At 39.3% G+C, this 26,595-nt stretch overlaps 1 protein-coding gene and 2 pseudogenes across 2 annotated transcripts in view; 2 read left to right on the top strand and 1 right to left on the bottom strand.

Moving 5' to 3' along the window:
• Nucleotides 1–26,595, top strand: part of LOC147050575 (uncharacterized) — a 131,849-nt pseudogene that overhangs the window by 38,445 nt on the left and 66,809 nt on the right.
• LOC147050577 (uncharacterized) overlaps nt 1–26,595 on the top strand; it is a 47,147-nt gene that overhangs the window by 14,368 nt on the left and 6,184 nt on the right. For both annotated transcript variants that reach the window (XM_085920819.1, XM_085920820.1), the window contains 4 exons: nt 5,068–5,231; nt 5,865–6,031; nt 10,938–11,094; nt 12,122–12,249. In XM_085920819.1, coding sequence (XP_085776945.1) covers nt 5,068–5,231; nt 5,865–6,031; nt 10,938–11,094; nt 12,122–12,249 — 616 coding nt within the window. The remainder of the gene's footprint in view (nt 1–5,067; nt 5,232–5,864; nt 6,032–10,937; nt 11,095–12,121; nt 12,250–26,595) is intronic.
• Nucleotides 18,630–24,216, bottom strand: LOC147050578 (uncharacterized; annotated as a pseudogene).

The following is a 26,595-nucleotide window of genomic DNA, read 5'->3' as shown; positions in this document are numbered from 1 at the left end:
TTCCTGCGCACTGAGGTCCACTTAAATTTTGGAAAGTACATCAGAACTTTAATTTTTTTTTCTAAATATCAGCGACGGCTCTGTCACAATAATGCGACCAGCGTGGTGCAGTTGAGCGTTCGGCGGTGCGTTGCAGTTGCGCGATCGGATAAAACTGCGCAAATGGAAAAAATGCTTAAAAAAGGTGTTTGTTTTTTCTTGGAACAGATTTCATATGTGTATATATATATATATATATATATATATATATATATATATATATACATATACATATACATATATGAAATGCAAATAAATTAAAGAAATTTTTATATATATATATATATATATATATATATATATATATATATATATATATATATATATATATATCGTAATTTTCGGACTATAAGTCGCGTTTTTTTTCATAGTTTGGGTGGGGGGGCGACTTATACTCAAGACTGACTTATATGTGTTTTTTTTCAAAAAAAATTTACTTGATCATTAACACATTACTTACTAGTACAGTTGATCACCTCACATATTATTTTTAATACACCGAAAAAACGAATAAAGCAATTCACACTTTAAAGCACAATATTCAAGTTCATGAAACAAATAAACAAAACAAAAAAAAACAACTGAAAAAGAAATATAGTTATTTTCAAACTAAACTGAACGAGGGTGACGCAACAACTGGGAGGGGAAAGCGCTGTTTTTAAAAAGCACAGGTCTGGTGAAGAGATGTGGTGATGTAAAAAAAACAGTAAGGGCAGCAATGCAATTTAGGATGCAAGCTCTGCCTGTGATGGACAGCATGCGAGCACACATCACGCCAGACATGCAAATCACGAGTCCAACGGCGCGCGTACGCGGCATTGTTTACACGATCGATGATCAATGTATTTTATGATTTGGAGTGACACAGATGGTTTGATAAACGTGTTATTTATGTAATAATCATTTGAATAACTCTGAATGTTACGTTAGGCCCGTTCTCAGCTTCTCGTGTATGTCACGTTAGCATACCATATCGTTTAGCCTGTTGTTGCTGGTTCGTGTCTGTTTTTGGTGTTGGATTTTGACAAATACATTTGCCCCAAAAGTGCGACTTATACTCCGGTGCGACTTATATATGTTTTTTTTCACGTTATTGTGCATTTTATGGGTGGTGCGACTTATACTCCGGAGCGACTAATAGTCCGAAAATTACGGTGTGTGTATATATATATGTATATATATATATATATATATATGTGTATGTATATATATATATATATATATATATATATGTGTGTGAGTGTGTATTATATATGTGTGTGTGTGTGTGTGTGTATATATATATATATATATATGTGTGTGTGTGTGTGTGTGTGTGTGTGTGTGTGTGTGTGTATATATATATATATATATGTATATATGTGTATATATATATATATATATATATATATATATATATATATATATATATATATATATATATATTTGTTATTAGGAGAAAGTTTAGCCATCGTATTAATTTGGTGTCTAACCTCGTGAGGATAAGCGTTCAGAAAACGGAGGGATGCTGTCAGGTCTTAATACCTTCAGACATTATTTTACACATCCATCTCCGGCCCTCCCTGTGTGGAGTTTGCATGTTCTCCCCGGGCCCGCGTGGGTTTTCTCCGGGCACTCTGGTTTCCTCCCACATCCCAAAAACTTGCTTGGTAGGCCGATTGAGCACTCCAAATTGTCCTTATGTGTGAGTGTGAGTGCAAATGGTTGTTTGTCTCTGTGTGCCCTGCGATTGGCTGGCAATGGGTTCAGGGTGTCCCTCGCCTACTACCCGATGACGGCTGGGATAGGCTCCAGCACACCCGCGATCCCCGTGGGGACTAAGCGGTTCAGAAAATGGATGAATGTATTATTTTACACACTATAACAAAGAGTAGAAGACAACCAGTATTCGTTTTACTCGCAAGGAGAATTACGTAGAAGGCCCAGTTACAGTCCTCCACCAATTCTGAGGTCCTCTTCCGCTATCTCCTCTTTTTATATTGTGTTGCCCTGGTTACAAAAGGCCTTGCTACACTAAAGGGAGGGGAGATTGTGGCTGTAGCAACGCTGATTAGCTAAGGAATGTTATGTGGTCCCAGGCCTTGGCCGATTCGTGACTCCAGCAGTTAGGTTGAAGTCTATCCTGCTCCTCCTCAGCCGGTTGGCTGCTGGTTGGCTGACTCGTCCTTGATGAGATATCTCGAAGCCTCCTGCGTGCCGTTTCACACAATACTAATATTGAGTAAATATGGGGAAACGTATATGCAACGACTTCAACAGATATGTCTTTTCTATAATACTTAAAGACAAACAGTCTCAGTCAACGACAATCCATAGATAAAAACTACAAGGTTTATTTAAAGAGAAAGAACTTCTTTCGAACTAAAACAAAGAACTAAGGTGTTCTGTTCATAACTTGTGAGGTTCTCTCACAGGCACATACAAAAAGATAAGAAAGGAAGGGAGTTTAAGAACTCCCCGGAGCTAGACAGAGATCTTTGTTTAAGCAAAGATGTGAGGCCTCCGGTCAGGCCGACCAGTGCTTCTCCATACAATTATTCTAACAGATGCTATGTTTGTGATAAAGCTATCTTGATGTGCTATATTAGTGGAAAATATCTCAGTGCTTTAAACCAATATCCCATGATTAATGGAACAACTTAATTCTACAGAGGATCTGCTGCCATAGAGAGCTTAGTGAGTCTCAATGCACCGTCAAAAGTCCCTCCCTCCCGTCCTTGTCAATATTGCCTTTCCTGTTCAGATCACATGGTGTGGAGAACCAAAACTGCCAAAATGAACGCATGCGTGGTGGACGCATGCGTGGATAAAAGATCAAACAAAACATGAAATTTATTCATTCCAAGACGCTAATTCTCATGAGGATGTAAGACAACCAGGCGGGGGACAACTTGAACTGGTTGCCAGAGTTGTTTAATTAAAATGTTCATTAAATGTTTTATTTATTGATCAAAATTGAATTCAATAAATCAAACAAATGTGCCATGAAACAATTAGATAGACAGACAGACAGACACTTTATTGAACCTTGGGGAAAATTCAGGAGCCAACAGTTAGATACAGTAACACACAGATAGAGCATCAGATAGACATTCCTAACATCGATAACAGAAGATAGCACATAAATAAATAATTAATATATAAAATAAATAAATAAATAGATCAAATAAATAAATAAATACATAGATTAGTAATTAATGGATCAAATATATAAACAGTGTCACTATCATGAGTGCGCCCCCAAACCCTGTGACGAGTTAAAAATTCTCACGGCATAGGATAGGAAGGAACCCCCTCAACCTCTCCGTGGAGCAAGACGGGGTCAGCAGTCTGTCACTGAATCTGCTCATCCGCCCAGTGACTGTGCTGTACAGTGGGTGTTCGGGTTGTCTTTGATGGACAGCAGCCTCGCCATCACTTGCTCACCTGCTGCAGATGCCAGATCAGGTAGCTCCGTGCTCACTACAGCAGCCGCCTTCCTCACTAGTTTATTCGCCTTCACACTAATAATAATAGTTAGAGCGAGCACCACTCTGTCCACCCTAACAATAATAATTCATTCAATTTATATAGCACTTTTCAAGTACCCAAAGACGCTTAGTTGGTTTATGTATTCACACCAACGAAGAACGGAATAGCGCCACCCAACGTATCAGAGTATGCCACTAGCTCTGTATCAATCCATTATTCTGGAATTGATTTGCCCTGACTTGATGAGCAGGCTAACCAGTCATGTGAGGACCTGCCCAACAAACTTTGATGGGTGAATTCGACACTTGAAAATAAATTCATTGCATATTGTAACACAGCCCATGAAAATTGTAATGAAAGAGAGGGATAATTATGTAGCTATGTTTTCCTAAAACCATCCATCCATTTTCTGAACTGCTTTTCCTCATGAGGGCCGTGGGCACACTTGAGCCTATGCAAGCTGACTTTGGACAGTGGGTGGAGGACACCCTGAACTTGTTGCCAGACAATCGCACAGCACACAATTCAACAACCATTCGCAATCTCACATACAAGGAAAAGTTAATTAATTTACACATTTCATAACACATTGGTTTATTGAATTCCATATTTAATTAATGATATGTCCACACTGTTTGGTATTCAGTAGTGTCCAGTCTCCAATCAGGCAAGTTATTATGTATTTGCGTAGGTGAGCTGATGACTGGTTGTGCCGACCGACAGGTATGGATGGGTTTTTGTATGTGTATGTGGGATGTATGTCTGGGAGGTTTCTGTGTGGGTTCTGGAACAGAGAAGAACAAGTCAAAGTCATCAATGACTCTCAAAGATGATATAAGGCATATCAAATCCAATGAATGGGCCTAAATAACATCATATGGTCTGATAATGTAATGCTAGCTAATTTGCACACAAAAGCAGCAAGAGAACTTAATCTTGGCTGATAGGATAATTAATTCACATCAGATGGCGACACCACTTACCTTACCTCATATGGAGGCACCTTCAGGAAACCCATTCCTTGTTATAGTTACAGTGAATAATTTCCTTGATGTTTTTTTTTTTTATTGGCAATACCAACAAAAACTTTCCATGATATTGATGGATGATATTTTTTTTCAAAAGTGTTTTTATTTATGTATCTCTATTTGTTTGACTGTTATTATTGTTGTCTTACGCTGTAAAGTTAAATTCTCCACTGAGGAACAATCAAAAACTCTGAGATTCGGATCGTACGATGGACCATAAATCAAATGAACAACCCTAAATGCCATTATGCATTGTTTGCATTCTGATTATTTGACCTTCTCATGGCCCTCAAATCTTTAAGTATCAGGACGTTTGAACATATTACAAGTCAGGATTTATTCCAACTATGAATTCCATTCTTTCATGACGCTTATGAATTCCAATTAGAAATAATTTTAAATAAATGTCTTGACATTACTTATTGTAAATGTGGTAATTATTGCCTTAATTTACTTATTTGTCATAATGTTGAGGTTAAACGCAGCACAGGAAACATGAATGAATACGTTGAAAAATGTCTTTGTGCAGGTTAAGCGGCGAAAAGGTGAAAGAAGCACAGAATAACTACACAACTGCAACGTCTTTACAGCTGAGGTTGGATGATTATAAGTATTATTTGACTGTCCGAGCATTCTTCAATGGAACCTGGTCTCCAGAGTCTGAAGAAATCTCCTTCACTCCTTTTGAACAAAGTATGTCAGCATGAACATTTTTACATTAAAACTTTTGTTTAATCCCACTTAAAACATGAAGCATATGGTGCACATATATGGTGATAAAAGTTTACAAGTTTAGTCATTTACTATTAGATGCAGCATTGGGGCTTGACATCTTCTTTAGTTGTTTTGTTTCTTTAGTTGTTTACTTGTTTACTGTAAACACTGTGCCACGTGATGTCTTTTTTTGTCAGTGTACGTCACATGTTTTTTTGTGCGCATGTATGTTATGTCATGGATGTGTTGCGTACACAATTAGAAGTTTTTGTGGAAAATAATAACACGTGACACATTGGCTGTGAGATTGGGAAGGTCATTTGTTAACGCAAAGGTTCAGTTTATATGCCTTCACAAGTGACATGTAGGTATTTTATCAAATGCACAAGTACATCATATACGCTAGCAATAGACAGTAATTACGCTTCAGCGCGATGGCTTTAATTTAATAGATAATGGCTTTAATTCATTCTCCAAAATTATCACATTTGATTTTGTAATGTGAATAACCACATAAAAAGATAGGATTTGGCAAAAAATCCAAATTGGGCATTAAGCTCTGCAGTATGAACGTAGTCTATGTTGAAAAATATGTTCTCTTATTGTTCCTAGCTATGATAGGTCCGCCAAAGGTAATGGTGACTGACTGTGGAAACTGCATTCTTATCAACATATCCCTGCCCGATGCTGACAAAAGCTCAGGAATACCAAACAATGACATCCTGGCCTTCTACAAAGGAAAGTTCAGGGTCTTGTGGAAGAAATCTAACAAAATTGAGGTAAGAAATTCTACTCACAGTTGTAAAAGTATTTCTAACTTGCATTTGGTTCACTAAATTTTTATTTAATATTCTATAATGAGAGAGTGAGGGAGGGGGAGCGGGAGAGAGTGAGAGAATTACAGTCTATACATTTGAATAACCTGATACCTAAACCTTGATATAACTGGCCCAGTTTTTACGCGATTTTCTTTCTAACGCGATTTGGTCATGGACCCCAATTTTTTTTTGTCATAAATGCATTTTCTTTTGAACTTTGACCACTTACCTTAAAACATTTGGAAAATAACGTGTAAACCTTAGTGCTAGTGATTTAGGCTGTATTCAGACCAGAAAAGTCCTTTAGTCCCCTTGTTTGGTCCGGACCAAAAGCGGACTTAATTTTTTTCTTTTGGTGCGGTTCCTATCTGAATAGGTACAGTCTGAACTGTACATTTTGCAAATTAAGTATACACATCCACACTTGTGACGATCTGTGCTCCCATTGGACACCAATAACCAGGGCGACACACAGAGCACATATTTGTGCTGTTGGTTCGGATCTTTGCTGTTTGTATTCACATCTGAAGCGAAACGCACCAGAGTTTGTTTGGAAGCGGACCGAGATCACTTGAAAAAGTGGGTCTTGGTCTGTTTTCTCAATCCGCACCAGGATTCGTTTGCGTGTATTCACACCTGCACAAATCGAATGCTGGTCCGTTTAAAGCGGACCAAACAGTCAGGGATGAATACACCCTTAATTTCCGTGACTAATTTAAAGGCTTTTGATAAGAAGTTGGAACAGCATTCTATTGTGCGACCACAGAAATGGCGATCGGTTAGGGCTGTTTGATCTTTATGACTGCTAATTGGATAGAACGTCCCTACATGATCGCTAACCTGATTGGTCAGTATACGTAAGAGGTAAGCTTTTTTTTTTTGGATCTTTCCCATCTTTAAACTTTCTAAATAACGCACTTTTGGGGTTAATGTGATTTCCCAAAATTATATCGACCAGGAGTCTCCAATTCCGGTCCTTAGGGTACAATGTCCTGCAACTTTAATGTCTCCCTTTGGTGACCCGTGATATAAACAATTACCGTAATTTTCTAACTCTAAGTTGCTCCGGAGTATAAGTCGCACCAGCCATAAAAGGCACAATGAAGTGAAGAAAAACATATATAAGTCGCACCGGAGTATAAGTCGCACTTTTGGGGCAAATTTATTTGTCAAAATCCAACACCTAGAACAGACATGAACCAGCAACAACAGGCTAAACGATACGGTATGCTAACGTGACATATATACAAATGAAGAGCTGAGAACGGGCCTGACGTAACATTCAGAGTTATTCAAATAAGCCAACTTAAATGACACGTGAATCAAACCATCTGTGTCACTCCAATTCATTAAATCCATCGAACGTCCTTTATGTAAACAATGCCACGTATGCACCGCATATGTGCCGCGCCGCTGACATCGGACTCATTGTAAGTTGCATTTCTAATTATTCCACAGACCCATATAACAATATATAAAGTATATTTCAAATAACTATCATAACTATCATACAAATATTATCAAACCATCTGTGTCACTCCTAATCATGAAATCCATCGATCAAATTCCTCGTCCTTCCGCCGCAGTATATAACTATATTGTAGCGTTAACAAAGTACCAGGAAAGACGTGGGTATGGTAAACTGCTCTTTATTTAACAAAACGAGTTCAACGAGCCAACAACTACTGAACTGTAACGATAAAAACATACAAGTTGCTACACGAACTAAAATATATCAAATAACTATAACATAAATAAGATTTCCAAACCTTGTGTCACTCCAAATGATTAAATCCTTCAAACGTGGGGCCCTTTGTCATCTTCGTCATCCCGTGATTGAATCCTTTGTCCTTTATGTAAACAACCGCCGCGCGGCACCGGTGACGTCACTTGCGGTTCAAATGACAGTAATCCCTTGCTACATCGCGGTTCGTTTATCGCGATTTCACTACATTGCGGATTTTTGAATTTTGAAAATTTGTGGAAAAAATCACATAAGTCGCTCCTGAGTATAAGTCGCCCCCCCACCCAAACTATGAAAAAAAACGCGACTTATAGTCCGAAAATTACGGTATATACACATCAGTTATCGTGGACCCCAAATCTGACTAATTACATCAAATCGTCTTCCTCAGAGTCATCCTCCAATCCGCGAAATGCAGGGACTGGCAAAATGCCAAGCTTGCCTTGCTGGACAGCCTGGTTTGGTGGGGCCCTTCCATGATTCCCCACTGCACGCTCAACAGGTCCAATGATCGAGACCCTAATGCAAGGAACACAGCAGCAACCTCAAAACACAAACGCTCCCAATACCATCCCACCAGAAAAAATTACATTACGGCCTACCCCATTCTATTTACCAAACCACTTTTCCAACATATCAGTAAACGAGTTTGACACACCAGAGTATGAGTTTAACTTATACGACAGCACCCCAACAGTGAAACGCTAATGCGGGAGTCTTATAAAAAAATATATATACATATAAAGTAATCATAATAACAAAGACACTCATTTTCATCATTAGTCTGATGATGTACTGAAAACATGCCTTAAAAATACATGCAAACAAATGTTAAAAATAAAAATAAATCAAAAATATCACATCAACATTGTCAAACGCCGCCTACAATTTTCCAAAGACTTTGTTTTCTCTTTTTATTCTCTAACGTCAGATAATGGGAAACTCCACATTTTACTATTCAATTAGTAATGAACAATGTCTTTTTTTCTTACGTTTCAGCAAATATGTCACTTAATAAAATTAGAAATTATGATGGGGAATCCAGTCCACGAATTTCACCAATAATCAATTTTAAGTTTACCTGTCTTGTTGATTGTTAATTATACAAACCTATACCTGGAGATTTCACATTGGACGATGTTAGGCAGATGCTGGACTTTCAACCACCCTGATCACCTATTACCTTTTCTCTGGGGAGGAAACCAAAGGGGTGTCGCTTGCAGGACTAATGGAGTAAATAACCTCCCTTCCAAAACACTTACTTTTGGGTATAACAACAAATATTCATTCTCAGAATGGATTATTTGATTGTTCAATTGCGTTTCCAAAAAGGAAAACATATGATCAGTCCCCATGAGTGCAATGAAAGCTCAGGTTGATCAGGCCTGTCAGCTCATTGCATCTCTAGTGGTAAAGAGGGCTTGTCGGTCCCCCCAATTAGGGTTATTTCTAGGGCCCGTCCCTTATACAATTTGTACATACACTCCAATTGCATCGACCTTTACACGTAGGTGAGGCCAACTCCTCACTGTAACCCCTTTCATGGCCCATCCGCCTCATTTCCACCCAAATTTCTGGTACCACATGTTTAATTCAACTAGCGTCTCCCCCCACTTGTCGCTGTCAAAGGATTTTCCCCTTCCAGTCTCTGTGACGTAGCTTCTCTGGTTCCTCCTGGACATGGCTCACAACGCTGGATCTGTGATGTCAAAAAACTCATAGATGACCTTGTTAACAACCTGGCATGTTATAAAAATGAGATCCTTACGAATTACAATTACAAGTTACAAGTTCTAGATGTCAAATCACAAATGGTATTTATATTCAAGCTAGTTAGTCTATCAACTGGTAAACACATATTTATCTCTTCTATAATACTTAAATGCTTTTTATTTTGTTACTTTAGTAAACCCCTCACGAGTTGCTCATGCGTTTGGCTGTCTCGAGGATTTTAAAACATGGATAGAGAACTTATCAGTTCAAACCTAAAACATGAAAATATTAAATTCCAAAACACGGCTCCAAAGAAAACAAACTCCTGCACAACTTATTACTTTACCCCCCACAATTAAAAAGAGAAAGAAGAACAAAAAAAATTGCAGACTCAAGAATTAATGTTTTCTCAAAATGGCATTTAGTCCCACTGCTGCTACTTGAATTGAGAAATCTAACATGTCAGTAACATGTTCATCCATCCATCCATCCATCCATTTTCTGAACGGCTTTGTCCCCATGGGGGTCGCGGGAGTGCTGGAGCCTTTCCCAGCCGTCATCAGGCAGTAGGCGGGGGTCACCCTGAGCCGGTTGCCAGCCAATCGCAGGGCACACAGAGACGAACAACCATCCGCACTCGCACTCATACCTAGGGACAATTTAGAGTCTTCAATCGGCCTACCAAGCATGTCTTTGGGATGTGGGAGGAAACCGTAGTGCCCGGAGAAAACCCACGCGGACACGGGGAGAACATGCAATCTCCACACAGGGAGGAATCGAACCCGCACCCTCCTAACTGTGAGGTGGACGTGCTACCCAGTGCGTCTCTCGCTCTCTCGCTCTCTCGCTCTCTCTGGTCGCTGTCTATTGCGCATGTGTGGTTCACTGTGATTGCCTCACGACAGGCTTACCTGTATGTCAATCAAGCGATGGGATGGATTTTAGTCTTTACAAAAAATGTTTTTCTTTTAAATGTCACGCGATTGACCAGTAGTAGCTTACTTCGGTGACCCCCCCTGACCACGGTTGCCGTAATGCTGAAAAGGTTGCGACCTTGTAATTTATTAGTTGTACTGAAACATACTGAAACATTTTGGTGGAGCGCTGTGTACAACCACTATGGATCAACAAATTCATCAATTGATCCATATATAAGGCGTTCTGTGTTATAATTCTCTCTCTCTCTCTCTCTCTCTCTCTCTCTCTCTCTCTCTCTCTCTCTCTCTCTCTCTCGCATGCATGTCAAAAAAAAATTAGATTCTAATTCTTTGCAAATTTTTGAGGTACTGAATTTGGAGTTTTCATTAGTAGTCACTTATGAATATCACAATTAAAATAAATGAACATTTGAAATGCATCAATCTGTATTTGAATATTTGTGTATTCACTTATTTTACCTCTGATTTGCAGGTTTTAACAACTGAAGCCAGTAGTGTTAAAATTGACAACTTGGAAACGGGCAAAGAGTACTGTATACAGATTCAAACTGAGATTACCATGAATAAAAATACTGAGCCATCAACCTGGATATGCACCTTCACAAGTACTACTGCAGATTTGATCAGAGGTAAGGTGAACAGTAAAAGCTACAACAGTTTGTAAATTGTGACTTTTTCTGACAGAGTGGAGCCTTCAGTCATGCACATAAAGCCGAATAATTTTGGAAACTGAAAGCAAACAAAAGGGGAAAATTATGCCTCAGTTGTCAAATAATGTCAAACATGGCCTGTGTCTGATGGCGTCTGTGTCAGCATATTTTATGAAACTTCAGCTCGATGAGAATGTCGTTCATAAAACCCGCAAAAACCAAAAAATACAGTACAGGAAAAGCTTGGAGCACAGTATGCAGCGCTTGTTTGCTGATGTGTGTTACCTTTTTTCCTTTTGAACTTCATTTATCAAGCACACTTCACCAATTTTAATGTAGAATTAAAATCTTCTCTTTTCTGTATTCAAGTGATTAGTGATGCAATTTTGTAATGTTCTAGAATCCAAAATCTTTATTTGGGACCCTTTACCAGATATCAACTTAAAACGTTATTACTATATTAATTAATTACAATTTCTATAATTAGATTATTTTATTATGTATATTTTGTTATTGAACTAATATTTTACTTTCTACAATATTTGATCTGTATTTTCTGATCTTGTCATTCTGATACCCACAGTGGTGCTGACAATTTATTGCTACTGGTGACCAGCTACAGTAACATACAAGCTGTGTCGGTGCTTGAGCAAGGCCACAAATATGCTTGAATTTTTGCAACTGTCACAATGGTAAAGGTATTTAGTGGGGCATTTTGTAGTATATTGTCAAACACCCATATGTAACAAAATATACTTTTGAAAGTGGGAAACAAAAGAACTGCCCAAAGTGTATTCCAGCAAAATGTTCAAAAGACATCCTCAATTATACATTGAAAGTGCAAGGTGTAAAATTTGGCCTTTGTTTTGAATTAATCATTCGTCATATACAATTGTTGCTTGTTTCTTCCTTCAGACTCTTTATGGAATGAATTTACATTCTAGGGGCAGTTGAAGGAACAAACATTTCATTTTACATCTGTGTGCATGTGTGTGTATTTCCACAGTACCTGTTCCCGGCGCATTGATAGGTCTTGGGATTTTTTGCATTGGTGCCTTGATGACATTGACATATTGTCTGTGCCACAATGGATTTGCTTCTAAATTTCAAGCAACTCTTCCAAGAGCACTAATTGTAAGTAAAAAAAAAAGTGTGGTTTACAATATGTTTTGTGAAAATGGACAAAATGGAATGAAAACTGTTGCATTGCATTAGGAATCAAAATTGTTTAAAACTGTTAAGTATAATATACATTTCTAGAGGCTGTCAGGAGTAATACAACACGTTTTGCAATCATTGTTACCGTAATCTCCGGACTATAAGTTGCGTTTTTTTTCATATTTTGGGTAGGGGGGCGACTTATACTCAGGAGAGACTAATATGTGATTTTTTTTCACAAAATTCAAAAATCCGCGATATAGTGAAACCACGATAAACGAACCGCGATGTAGAAAGGGATTTTTGTCATTTGAACTGCAAGTGACATCACCAGTGCCGCGCAACGGTTGTTTACATAAAGGACAAAGGATTCAATCACGGGATGATGAAGATGACGAAGGGCTCCATGTTTGAAGGATTTAATGATTTGGAGTGACACAAGGTTTGAAAAACTTATTTATGTTATAGTTATTTGACATATTTTATTTCGTGTAGCAACTTGTATACAATAGTTCTTGGGTCGTTGAACTCTTGTTTTGTTAAATAAAGAGCCGTTTACCATACCCACGTCTTTCCTGGTACTTTGTTAACGCTACAATATAGTTATATATTAGATCTGTGCGGCGCGCGCGCGGCGTTGTTGACATTAAGGACAAGGAATTTGATCAATGGATTTAATGATTAGGAGTGATACAGATGGTTTGATAATATTGTTGTTATATGATAGTTATTTGAAATATACTTGATATATATCGTTATATGGGTCTGTGGAATAATTAGAAATGCAACTTACAATGGGTCTGACGTCAACATTTGCGGCGCATACGCGGCATTGTTTACATAAAGCACGATCGATGAATTTAATGAATTGGAGTGACACAGATGGTTTGATAAATGTGTTATTTATGTAATACTTGCTTGCATAACTCTGAATGTTGCGTCAGGCCCGTTCTCAGCTCCTCGTTTGTGTATATGTCACGTTAGCATACCGTATCGTTTAGCCTGTTGTTGGTGGTTCATGTCTGTTTTTGGTGTTGGATTTTGACAAATAAATTTGCCCCCAAAGTGCGACTTATACTCCGGTGCGACATATATATGTTTTTTTTCACTTTATTGTGTATTTTATGGCTGGTGCGATTTATAGTCCGGAGCGACTTATACTCCGAAAATTACGGTATGTTTTTTTCACTTTATTGTGCATTTTATGGCTGGTGCGACTTATACTCCGGAGTGACTTATACTCCAAAAATTACGGTAATTTAGCCAGGGCCAATTACAAAGTTTTGACGAATGTATGCACATAAGAAGAATAAGAAAGAAAGAATAAGTAAGAAAGAATAATAAATAACTCTTCAACTTACAAAATCAACTCGAACTAAATCTAACAATAAATCAGCAGAGGGACAGCCTTATTACATGGCAGCGGCACATATGCACACAACACATGCAAACTGGCATGCATACACACGCGGGCACACAGTTTTTGATGGCACCGTGTGTGTGTGTGTGTGTGGGGGGGGGCTGAATAAATCCGTAACTTTTCTGCATTTGGGCGCGTTCTCCTCCAGCACCTTTCTTTTTTGTCCTTCTCCGCACCGCCTTTCCTCTTCTTTTTACCACGTTCGAAGTCCATTATGCTCACTTGCACCGCTCGCTAGCTACACAGCAGCCGGCACCTGAAATACGTAACACACCCCTTCCTGTGTGGTTGATACGGACTGTGGTGTGGGGGCGGGTGTTAATCGACCAATCGCCTTTCCCTCCTTACGTGCTTCTGGCCTGAGTGGCCTGGCCTGTCTCTCTGATAGGCACGCCGCCACACTGGCAGACTTTATAAAAAATAAAAAAATACAGAGAGACGCAGGCCAGCAGGCTAATCCTAGGCCGGTGCTTTGGGAATTCTCCTGGTTCTCCCTATGGTCAGTGCAGGCGTGGTGGGCAGTATCCTTATATGAAGATTTGTGTGTCTCGTGTATTTCAATAACACCAACATTCATTCCTTTGAGAAAGTAGACTCCGGGAATTTACTGACTCTGAGGTTGAAGTTGCCAAAGGAGTCAAAAAGGTCTTCATTGTCCCAGCCCCTGGAGTGATGAAATCTGTCCAGAATTCCTAAAGTCTCTAACATTTGTTATTGACTGTGTAGTAAAGATGGGGTGATTAAGGATCAAATCAATTAAATAAGTAAATAAATAATTATCAATTAGCTAGTTCAATAATTATTTTGTTATGAGTAGTGGAAATCAACTCCCAGCAGTATATTCAACCACCACTAGGGGCACCATTCTTTTTCTTTATAGTTAGTGTGAAGGCGAAGGCCTTCACACTATTGTTATTCTACTTTATTTTTCTTATTAGTGTGAAGGTGAAGACCTTCACACTATTGTTATTCCTGTCCTTTTTAGTGTGAAGGTGAAGACCTTCACACTATTGTTATTCCTGTCCTTTATTATTATTTTACTTATTCTGCCTGTTTTTTCGGCGCTTAACTACTTCCACATACTTCAACCAATTCACTCCGTTCCACTTTTCACTTATTCCAAATATTCAGGAATCGCGCGCTCACATTTTATACATTCAAAAAATTTTCCGTTTTCACAAAATTCACAAATTTCCGGCAATTTTTTCCCCATTCATTCTTAATGGCAGATTCAACATTTCACATTTACGTTGTTCCAGTTTGAAATTCACATCATTCAACCCATTCAAATCACATTGGGGACATTCCCAAACTTGGCAAATTCAAAATTTTCACATATTCACGTTTCAAAATTTCACAAAATTTCACAAAATTCCACAAAATTCCACAAAATTTCCTTTTTCACTTCTAATTTCTACATACTTCAACCGATTCAACTCGTTCCAACTTTCAACTGTTCATCTTTTCCCTACCTATTCCACACCTTCCCATTCAGCAAAAATTTCACATTTTTCAAATTTGAAATTCAACCAAATTCTGCAAAATTTCCTTTTTCCACTCTAATTTCCACATTTTTCAACCGATTCAACCCATTCCACTTTTCAACTCTTCATATTCTTCCTACCTATTCCCCAAATTCCCACTTAACAAAAATTCCACATTTTTCAAATTTGAAATTCAACCAAAATTTCCTTTTTCCACTCTAATTTCAACATTCTTCAACCGATTCAACCCATTCCAATTGTATTCACTTTGTTCAACTTATGCATTTTCGCTAACTTTTTCAATTTTTGTCCGATTCAACCCGTTTCAACATTTAACTCCGAAAGTGACAACTAGAAAGCCGTATATTTCGTTTCGTTCCAAATTTCAAAACTTTTTGGCGCAATTTTTTTTTAAAATTCCCATTCATTCTCAATGGGGATTTATGATTTGCTCTAACTTCTACATTTTTCAACCGATTCAACCCATTCCAACTTTCAACTCTTCATATTCTTCCTGCCTATTCCCCAAATTCAAACTTACCATAAATTCCACATTTTGAAATTTGAAATTCAACCAAAATTTTCTTTTTCCACCCTAATTTCTACATTTTTCAACCGATTGAACCCATTCCAACTTTCAACTCTTCATATTCTTCCTCCCTATTCCCCAAATTTACACTTACCATAAATTCCACATTTTCAAATTTGAAATTCAACCAAATTTTCCAAAATTTCCTTTTTCCACTCTAATTTCTACATTTTTCAACCGATTCAACTCGTTTCAACTTTCAACTCTTCATATTCTTCCTCCCTATTCCACAAATTCACACTTACCATAAATTCCAAATTTTCAAATTTGAAATTCAACCAAATTTTCCGAAATTTCCTTTTTCCACTCTAATTTCGACATTTTTCAACCGATTCGACTCGTTTCAACATCATTCTTCGGCATTCCCCGAGTATTTATTCAACTTCTTCACCTTCACACGCAATTTCCTCAGGAATTGCAAATTCTAGTTATTATTATCCTACTTTATTCCTCCCACTTTTTTGACACCTAACTACTCCCACATGCTTTAACCGATTCACTCCATTCCAACTTTCACACGTTCCAAAAATTCACGGCATGACTGCTAGTATTTTATTTGTTCATAACATTTACCGTTTTTGCATAATTAGCAAATTTGTGCCTTAAAATCCCCCATTCATTCTTAATGGCGCATTAGACACGAGCGACGTTCAAGTTCGAATTTTGACATCTGACAACTTTTTTCATGATTTCTTTCCTTAACTCATTTATTTAACTCTTTTATTTTTTATTTATTTATTTTTCATTCATTCATTTAGTTATTCATTTAATTTTAAGTTAAAAACATCATTTTACCGTTTTAACGGCATTCACCGTTTTTATTTCTCGTTTAATACCATCATTCCACCGCACTAACACTATGTCGCTGTTTAGCTCAGTAAGAATACAATGGCGTTTGGAACACGAGCCACTTCCGCGAGGGAGTTCGATCCCGGTTGGCGATAATTTTTTTATTCTTTAATTTTTCATTCATTCAATTTTAACACATTTTAATAATTATTTTCATCATCATCATCAATGCCGTGCCATTTTTATTTTATTTAATCATCAATTTACCATTTGTATGTCATTTAATCATCATTTCGAGTCCCACAATAGTGTGAAGTGCCTTCGCCTTCACACGCAATTTCTCCAGAAATTGCCAATTCTAGTTTAATATGTTTTTAAACTAACAGAAATCGGAAATCAGTCCTTAGATACAAAGGCCAGCTATAGTTAACTGATTGAATTTGGTTTGGAAAAGCTTAGAAGTCCCTAACTTTAATTTAGACACACACACACACACACACACACACACACACACACACACACACACACACACACACACTAGCTAGCTATTGGTGGTATGTACTTGCCCAGGTGCTGAAAGGGTGGCATCTCTTGCATTTGTAGACATGGGGTAGTGGGCCTTAAATTTCTCCCGCAGCAGAACGTCAACGAAACCATACTAGAAACCCGCTCCGCGGAAGTACCCCCGACGGCAAAATATGGCGGCATATGAAGGCGGCGGGCCAAAGCCCTTGGGACCCTCGCAGCCCGATTGAGGGCAAACCCTGGAGCAACCAGGTCGGGCGGGGCCTTGCGTTGTGGAGGTGCAGAGGTGTCGCTCACCCAATCGAGAAACCCTCAGTTGAACCTGAGGCGTTTGGTCCGGGTGGCCGCCTGGAACGTATTCTCACTCCATGATGACTCCCGCATGTGCGCAATGTCGACGGAGCTCGCTCAGCTGGGCATCGCGGTGGCTACTTTCTTTGAAGTGTGGCGGCGGGGCTCTGGCGAGATCAGGGCAGGTGGACACACCTACCACTGGTCTGGTCTGGTCGACTCGACGGTCAGCACAAGGACGGAGTGGCCATTGCGGTTGCCGATCGGGTGGCGTCGCAGATAAAGGAAGTCACGTATGTATGTGACTATGGCTCGCACACTCTTTGTGCGTAGTATCGTTTGTCGCAGTGTATGCTACCACCGGGACAAGTAAGCTGTCTGCAAAGGAAGAGTTCTACGCTGAACTCAGCTGGGTTGTAGACGCTGTTCCTGGGAGGGACACGCTGATTGTTCTTGGGGACTTCAATGCTGTCACTGGTACCTATGAGGCATGTGTCGGTCCTCACGGCTCTGGAAATTGTGACACCAACTCCACCATGATGCTTGACTATGCCAGGAGTCATGGTTTGAGAGTTTGTGGATCATGGTTCCAGAGGTCGGATTCGTGGCGTTGGACCTGGTATTCAAATACCAGGGCCTGATCAGGAAGGAGATTGACCATGTACTTGTAGACAGTCGGTGGACCCTGCTCCAGAACTGCAGGGTGTTCCAAAGTGCACAGTTCTTCAACACCGGCTTCTTGTAGCAACGCTGAAACTATGCCTTCGAGCTCCGAGAAGAGCAGCCCCCGGCCAGATTCAGCTAGACGTCGGTCAACTGTAGGAGCCTGTAGTGGCGGACGTGTATGTCGGAACTTGGCAGTGAGGCTTGGTGGGATGGGCGTAACGGAGGACCTGCAGGCACTGTGGGAGGGCTTCAGAGACTCAGTCCTGGCGGCTGCCAGTGATCACGTTCCAGAGATCCCTAGGAATCGTCGGACTGCCCTTTCCCAGGAGACGGTGGACATAATCAATGAGTGGCGCAAGGCAAGATTCAATGGCAGAACCGGTCGCTACAGGGAACTGAGGCGAGAAGCCATTCAAGCTACTGGTCGGGACCATGAGGGGCGGGTTTGAGATCTCTGTGAGGCGGTCGAGGTTCACTTGGATAAAAGTGACACTTCGCCCGGCTTACGAGGCGATGCGAGAACTCAGCCGCGAGGTCTCTGCTGTAGGCATCCAGAACCTGGTGCCTAACCCACCCCTCAGCATTGATGTGCCTACCCTTGAGGAAGGCCGAAAAGGCTGTGGGCCAGCTGAGGGATAGAAAGGCTCCGGGAATCTGCGGTCTGTGCAGAGATGCTCAAAACTGGAGGGGATGCCGCCCTCCGGTGGTTGCACACGCTGATTAGCTCCGTATGGAGCTCGGGGCTCATCCCAACAGACTGGAAAAGGGGCGTTGTCGTCCCTATCTGGAAGGGGAAGGGTGATATCCGGGAGTGTAACAATCACCAAGGAGTTACCCTTCTCTCTGTGCCAGGCAAAGTCTTTTGACTTGACTTGACTTCTAAACCGGATACGTCAGCAGCTCTTAGACCACCAGCGTCCTGAGCAGTCTGGTTTCACACCAAAACGGTCAACTGTATACCACATCCTCACACCTCGTGTCCTCACCAAGCGCTTTCGAGAATTTGATAGAAAGCTGCTTGCAGCCTATGTACCTTATTGGCCCGAAAATAAGACAAACCTGATTATAAGACAACCCACTCTTTTTCAAGACTCAAGTTTGAAAAAAAAACTTTTTGAACAACAAATTAAATTTTTATACAGAAAATAATTACATCTGAAACAAATGATTCTAACAATATCTTTGAGAGAAAAGGCATGTCTATTTTGCCTCATTCAAATCATGCAAAAACTGTATCACACCTTAATATCTGAACATTTAAATATGTAAAGTGCAATCACATTTGTAAATGAATGGCTTCTGGTTTTTAATAATAATAATAGATTTTATTTGTAAAGTGCTTTTCATAAAAGAATCTCAAAGTGCTACAGAAATAAGACTAGTAATAGAAACACACACAAAAAAAAAAGAATAAAGGCATAAAAGCACAGAGACGATAGGAGACATCTAAGAGGAGCCTTTCTAAAGAGAAACTTTTTAAGCCCCTTTTTAAAATTGCCCACAGACTGGGGTTGACGTAGGTGCGCAGGGAGAGAATTCCAGATGTGGGGAGCAGCGGTGCAAAAAGCTCGGTCTCCCATAGTGCGGAGTCGTGTACGGGGCAGATGGAGGAGGTTGGAGCTTTGTGACCGGAAGTTACGGGTGGATGAGTGAGGAGTAAGGAGTTCTTTGAGGTATTGAGGGGTGTTACTGTAGATGCAGAGGTGGGTGATGAGTGTGATCTTGTAATGGATTCTTGATGTTTTGGGAAGCCAGTGTAGTTACTGAAGAATAGGGGTGATATGATCATGTTTGTGGATTTTCATCAGAGTTCGGGCGGCTCAGTTCTGAATGAATTGGAGTTTCTGGAGGTGTTTGTTGGGGATACTGATGAGCAGGCTGTTACAGTAGTCCAGCCCGGAGGAGATTAGGGCGTGGACGAGCTTTTCTGCATCAGAGAAGGTGAGGAAGGGGCGGAGTTTAGAAATGTTTTTGATATGGATAAAGCAGGTTTTGTACAAATGTTTGATGTGGTTGTTAAAGGTAAGTTGTGGGTCGGCCTTCACCCTGAGGTTGGTAACAGAGGTGGAAAGGTGGATATCTTGACCAAAGAAGGAGATGGGGGTTATGGGTGATGACTGGATCTGGTGAGGGATGCCAATTAGTATGGCTTCGGTGTTGGAACTGTTCAGTTGAAGGAAGTTCTAACTCATCCACGCCCTAATCTCCTCCAGGCAGTTGGAAAAGGCCTGAGTGGGTGATGATGAGAGGACCGGAGTGGAGCATGGATTGGGGTCGGTTCGGAGGGATAACTGGGTGTCATCGGCATAGCAGTGAAAAGAGATGCCCTGTCGGCTGTTTACCTGACCCAGGGGGAGCATGTACAGAATAAAAAGGAGGGGTCCTAGGACAGATCCTTGAGGGACACCAGACGTGACAGGGGCTGTATTTGATTTGGAGGAGCCCAGGCTGACGTACTCTGTCCTGTCAGTGAGGTATGAGGTGAACCAGTCCAGTGTGGAGAGATGGAGACCAATGTTGGTGTGGAGACTGTCACATTTTGAAATGTAAATAAACCAATTTACTGTGATAAAACAACAAAATTGCGATAACTGCATTAACCATCAAAGTTAAGTCTAACTGTAGTCTTGAAACAAATCTGAATAAGGAAAAACATTGCAATGAAATAATGCAAACTGCTACCGCTATTGTTGGGGAGCCTGAGGACTCTTTCGGGGGTTGGCTTGGATGGTTATGCTCTTTTCGCCCCCGGGTGTCGGTCAGAACACAGGAGGGAAGACGTGGTTCAGTTTTGATTGCTTTACTGAACTATTGGCAACAAATAATAACAAATAACCATAAATTGATTGATTAATATCTTTATTTCGAACATCCAAAACAAAAAGAAAATTAAGCAAAACAGATAGCACTTGAAGTGCCATATATAAGTCCATACAACAGACAAACAAAAAAATAAACCAACAAACAGAAAGAATAATTATTTTAAATAAAATAAATAATAATAATAATAATAATAATACATAAATAAATAGATCAATAAAGAATGCTCGAAAAGGAGTAGGAGGAAGCATAGCTTTTTAGATTCCTACCCCTTTTTCACTTTATCCATTAAACCAGTGATTCAACATATACTGTAATTCTACCACAGAACGCAAGTAGACACACTTTCACACTTATTTTCTGTTTCATTTTTACTTGCATGTAGCCCTTTGGCACTTTTAGCCTTTGTACTCGCTAAACAACATATTTTTGTACATTCTTTTAAACTGGTGGATATTTGGACTTTGCTTGAGTTCCTCACTTAGATTGTTCCATAGTTTGACCCCGGTTATAGTGATACAAAAACGTTTTAAGGTTGTTCTTATGTTTAAGATTTTGAAATTGTGATGCCCCCTTAACTTATAACCTCCCTCCCGATTCCAAAATAAGTTTTGGATATTTTCTGGTAGTTGTTTTGCTTTCGCCCTATACATGATGATTGCTGTTTGATAAGATACTATGTCGGTGAATTTTAATAGTTGGGATTGTATGAAAAGTGGATTTGTGTGTTCCAAGTAGTTGACTTTATGAATAGTCCTTATTGCTCTTTTCTGCAGAATGATAAGTGGCTGTAGTGAAGTTTTATAAGTATTCCCCCAAACCTCAACGCAGTAATGCAAATAGGGCAAGACAATAGAACAATAGTGTACGAAGTGAATGATAATCCAGTAATTCTTTTGCTTTGTATATAACTGCCATGCTTCTTGAAATTTTAGACTTTACGTGTTCGATGTGTGGCTTCCAACTCAGCCTGTCATCTATTATAACCCCAAGAAATTTGTTTTCCTGCACTCTTTCAATTTCAGTCCCATTTATTTCTATTCGTATCTTTTTGTTCTTTTTGCCAAATACCATAAACTTGGTCTTACTTACATTTAATGATAATTTGTTCCAATCGAACCACATTTTGGTTTTTTTCATTTCCTCATTCAACACTGATTCCACTTGTTGAATGTTGTCACCTGAACAAAAGATATTTGTGTCATCTGCAAAATTTACGAGTTTTAGTTCTTTAGAGAGTTTGCACATGTCATTTATATACAAAATAAATAATTTAGGGCCTAAAACTGATCCTTGTGGAACACCACAGGCTATGTCCAAATATCCAGAGCAGTGATTACCCAACTTTACATATTGTTGCCCTTCTCGCAGATAATCTTTTATCCAGTCTAATACTAATCCCCTTATCCCATATTTTTCTAATTTATTAAATAGTATATCATGATTAATTGTGTCAAAAGCTTTTTTGAGGTCAATGAAAACTCCTACTGCATGTCGTTTGTTGTCTATTGCATCGGTGATTTCCTCGATTGATTCCATTAATGCCTGTGCTGTTGATCTGTTTACTCTAAAACCATATTGGTTCTCAGCAAATAATTTATATTTTTCCAAAAATCCATCCATTCTACTGTTAAAAAGCTTTTCCAATATTTTTGAGAGTTGTGGCAATATTGAGATAGGTCTGTAGTCTGTAAAGTTGTGTTTCTTTGGGAATGTACCAGTTAAAAATGACAAGTTACAGATGTACACAAGTGGCTTTGAAATCCCCTCAATGACTTGCTTAACTAACATCATATCAATCCCATTGCAGTCGGTAGATGTTTTATTTTTGCATTGTTTTACAGTGTTAATAATTTCATTTTCATCAACTGCCTTCAAAAACATTGAGTAAGGATTCCTTTCTATTAATTTATCTCTGTTGCCTGCATCTGGTGCTGGAATCGGTATGTTTTTTGCTATTTGGGGCCCAACATTTACAAAGAACTGATTAAAACTGTTTGCCACTTCTTCCATATTATAATTTTCAGTATTATTTATAACAAAATATTTAGGTAATTTGTGTTGTTCGGTACCTTCTCTAATAATGTGATTTAGGAGAGTCCATATCCCCTTAATATTATTTTTATTATCCTCTAATTTATTTTTATAATATTCTTTCTTACTTAATCTTATAATATTAGTTAATTTATTCTTATATCTCTTATATTTATTTTTAGCGCACTTTGTTCTCTGTTTTATGAAATTCCAATAGAGTAAATTTTTCTTTTTACAGGCATTTACTAATCCTTTTGTCAACCATGGACTGTTTTTTTATTATATTCCTTGATTGGACAATGCTTATTATATAATAAAGTGAATGTAGTCATCGATTTATGGTAAGCATTATTTACATCTTTTTCTTTATATATTGCATCCCAGTTCTGTTCCATTAATTCATGTTTTAGAGTACCAATTGTCTCATCTGTCCTAATCCTTCTTTGTTGCTTATACACCCCACTTTCAGATTTGAAATTATTGTCATACACTGTGAACACTGGAAGGTGGTCAGTAATATCAGTAATTAATATCCCGCTTGTTGTCCTGTTTTCTATTATATTGGTGAATATGTTATCTATCAGAGTAGCACTCTGTGATGTTACTCTAGTAGGTCTAGTGATTGTAGGAAAGAGACTCATGCTATGCATTAAATTAAAAAAAATAGCAATATTTTGATGCTTGTTTGGATTTAATAGATCAATGTTATAATCCCCGCAAATAAAAATATTTTTGTTGCCTTTTTGTACAATCACACTTTCTATCCATTCTGTGAATGTCTCAATGCTAGGACCAGGAGCTCTATAGACGCAGCTTATAATAATGTCTTTTTTCTTTTTAACACAAATCTGTATCGTGAGACATTCAAGAAGATTGTCCACCACCTGTGTCATAGCCTCTACAATCTTGAATTTCATATTCAAATCAACATAAATTGCAACACCACCACCACCACCTTTACTTTGTCTGTTATTATGTATGAATTCATAGCCTTCCATCTCAAAGTGCATTCCCTTCTCAGTCGTAATCCAGGTCTCAGAAATAGTAATTATATTAAATGGTTGTTTGAATGTGTTTAAGTAATCCCGAATGCTACTAAAATTTCTATATAGACTCCGGCTATTGAAATGAATAATAGATAGTTTATCTTTTGTTAAGATGTCCTTGTTGTACTGATCATTGCTGTAATAATAACGTGTTGTTTGTGGTGGAAAAGAAATTATTGTCTGGGTCAATGTCCTGATCTATGTCCAGAGTGCTGCTTTCACTGTAATCAAACGTTAGTTGTTGTTCATGTTCTTGTATCCACTGTGTTACATGTCCATTGTTGATTGATGTAGGTTGAGTAGTGTCCCTGAGCATTATGTTTATGTTTTGTGTTGTTACCTCCATTCAGTTCAAAGTCCACTCCAGTTGATTTTCTATTGAGGATACTTATTCAAGCTTTTCCAGTTCTTCAATACTCCTCACCATCAGTATCTTGGCCTCTTCTGGTGATCCATTTAGTTTGATGTATATCTTACAATTTCTGGTCCATGTACTCTGTATTTTTCCCATTCTTCTCAAGTGACGTGCTTTCTTTGCAATATCCGCATTGGTCTTTGTCAAATGTTCATTTATGTAGATTTCTGTGCCTTTGAGCAACTTACCCTGCTTGAGAAGTGCAACTTTGTGCTTCCTGTTGACAAATTTCAGAATGACTGCTGGTTTGTCATTACTGTTTCTTCTGGGCAGTGGATGACATGCTTCAACCTGGTTGGAGTCCATAGTTATTCCTTTAGTTTGCAGAAACGCAGCTACCTGTTGCTCGGCTGAGCTTGCATCTTGCTCACAGCCATCGTTACCTGCCGTCACTGCCCTTGCATAAGATATAGGTTTAATTGCTATTCCTGTGATGACAATGTCATTTATTCTTGTATATTGCTCAATATCCGCTACCCGACTTTCAAGGTAGGCAAGCCGCTTGTCCTTCTCAGCATTGAGCATACGGAGCGTCTTTACCTCTTCCACCAGTGTCAAGATGTTTTTCTGCTGCATCCTCAAAGCAGAAACTTCTTCCGAAAGGAAGTCAAGTGACCTTTTTATGTCCTCGACCTCCTCCGTGGACATGGTTAGGTTTTTTTTCGGCCCCATATTGCTCACGTTAGTCGCAGCTATCTATTTGACAGCTCAATCAGCTGGTGAAAACACACACGCTCACGCTTGAACGGGAGATCGTTTTTGAATCGTTACACAGCCACCTTCGTCGTATTTTACTCATCAGCGAATTCCTTGAGCCTTTTGGGCGACGATATTAGCGACTGGATAGGAATCTGACACGATCCCTGCTCCTCAACACCGCGCGCTCCGCTTGCGTGTTCCGCATTATTATATGCGGAACACGCATATAATAAGACTAATTATTATAGTCTTTAATAAAAGACTTGCTGATGCCGAGCTGAAGTCCACAAGTAAATCAAATACTTTCGGCAACACACCAAACATAAGTCATCGATCAAGACAACAAAATACATTGGCTGGCGACAGTTAGTTGCCGTGCCGCTGTGTAACGGCTACTCGTACGATGCGAGGCAAACTTAAAAGGGGCGCACCAGAGCTGTCAATCAAACGGCGTGCACACAAAGCAAACCGCAATCGGACAAACGGCACAACAGTGGACAGTAGTAACAATGAAATGTATATACTTACTTTGTGTCAATCACGATCACAGCAACATACTCAGTCGATACCAGCAACCTTTAACTTACCGCTGCGCACAAGTGAAAATGGGTATAATGTCAAGACCCCGAATATAAGACGACTCCCACTTTTTCATTCTTATTTCAATGCAAAAAATATTGTCATATTCGGGCCGAAACGGTACATCAATTTCAAGAAGGCGTTCGACTCAGTCAGTAGAGATGCTCTGTGGAGACTTCTGGGGCTACACGGGATCCCCCTACAGCTTGTCCATCTCATCTCTGCTCTATACTCTGACACAGAAAGTGCTATTAAGTACGGAGGCACCACCTCTGACTTCTTTACAGTCAATACTGGGGTGAGCCAGGGGTGCGTACTCGCCCCATCCCTTTTCAGCACTGGATTGTGGACCGTGTTGTAGACAGGACGGGCTGCGTGGCGTCGTTCGGCAATGTTCGAATCACTGATCTAGACTTTGCTGACGACGCTGTGATCTTTGCGGAGACCTTGAACTCTGCCCGCCTCCTGCTCAGAGATAAGCTGAAGGCCTCTGTAATCCAATCCGGTCATTTGAACAGGAGTTAAATTTATCCAGTCATATCGTTGAAATTTGCAATTATACGTTGTGGATAGATTAGCTTTGAAATCTAATCAATGTTCGAGCAATCCACCATGAGTGAAAAGTGAATGAAATCCCTCAATCTGTCCGCACCTTGAGTGGGGTTTAAATTCAAGATTCAAGAAGAATTTATTCGCCATGTTTGAGCGTGCCAAACAAGGAATTTGACTTTGTTACATCATAGTCTCTGTTAAACATTTAGGTGACTAACACCACTCAGGACATGTGAAAATGACAAATGACAATTTTCTCAGCCATCCCCTGATCTTAAACTCCCATAGGGCAAGGAATAACTCAAATCTCCGACTAGGGGAAGTGAGAAACCTTGAGAAGAGACCACATATGGGAGGGTCCTGCTTCCAGGATGACCAGACTGCAATGGATGCAGAGAAGACACATGGTGCAA

This window comes from Syngnathus leptorhynchus, chromosome 9, assembly GCF_054491065.1.
Source record: "Syngnathus leptorhynchus isolate UIUO chromosome 9, UIUO_Slep, whole genome shotgun sequence".
Classification (NCBI taxonomy): domain Eukaryota; kingdom Metazoa; phylum Chordata; class Actinopteri; order Syngnathiformes; family Syngnathidae; genus Syngnathus; species Syngnathus leptorhynchus.
Note: the sequence above shows the minus strand (reverse complement) of the source record. Positions and strands in the feature narration are given on the sequence as shown.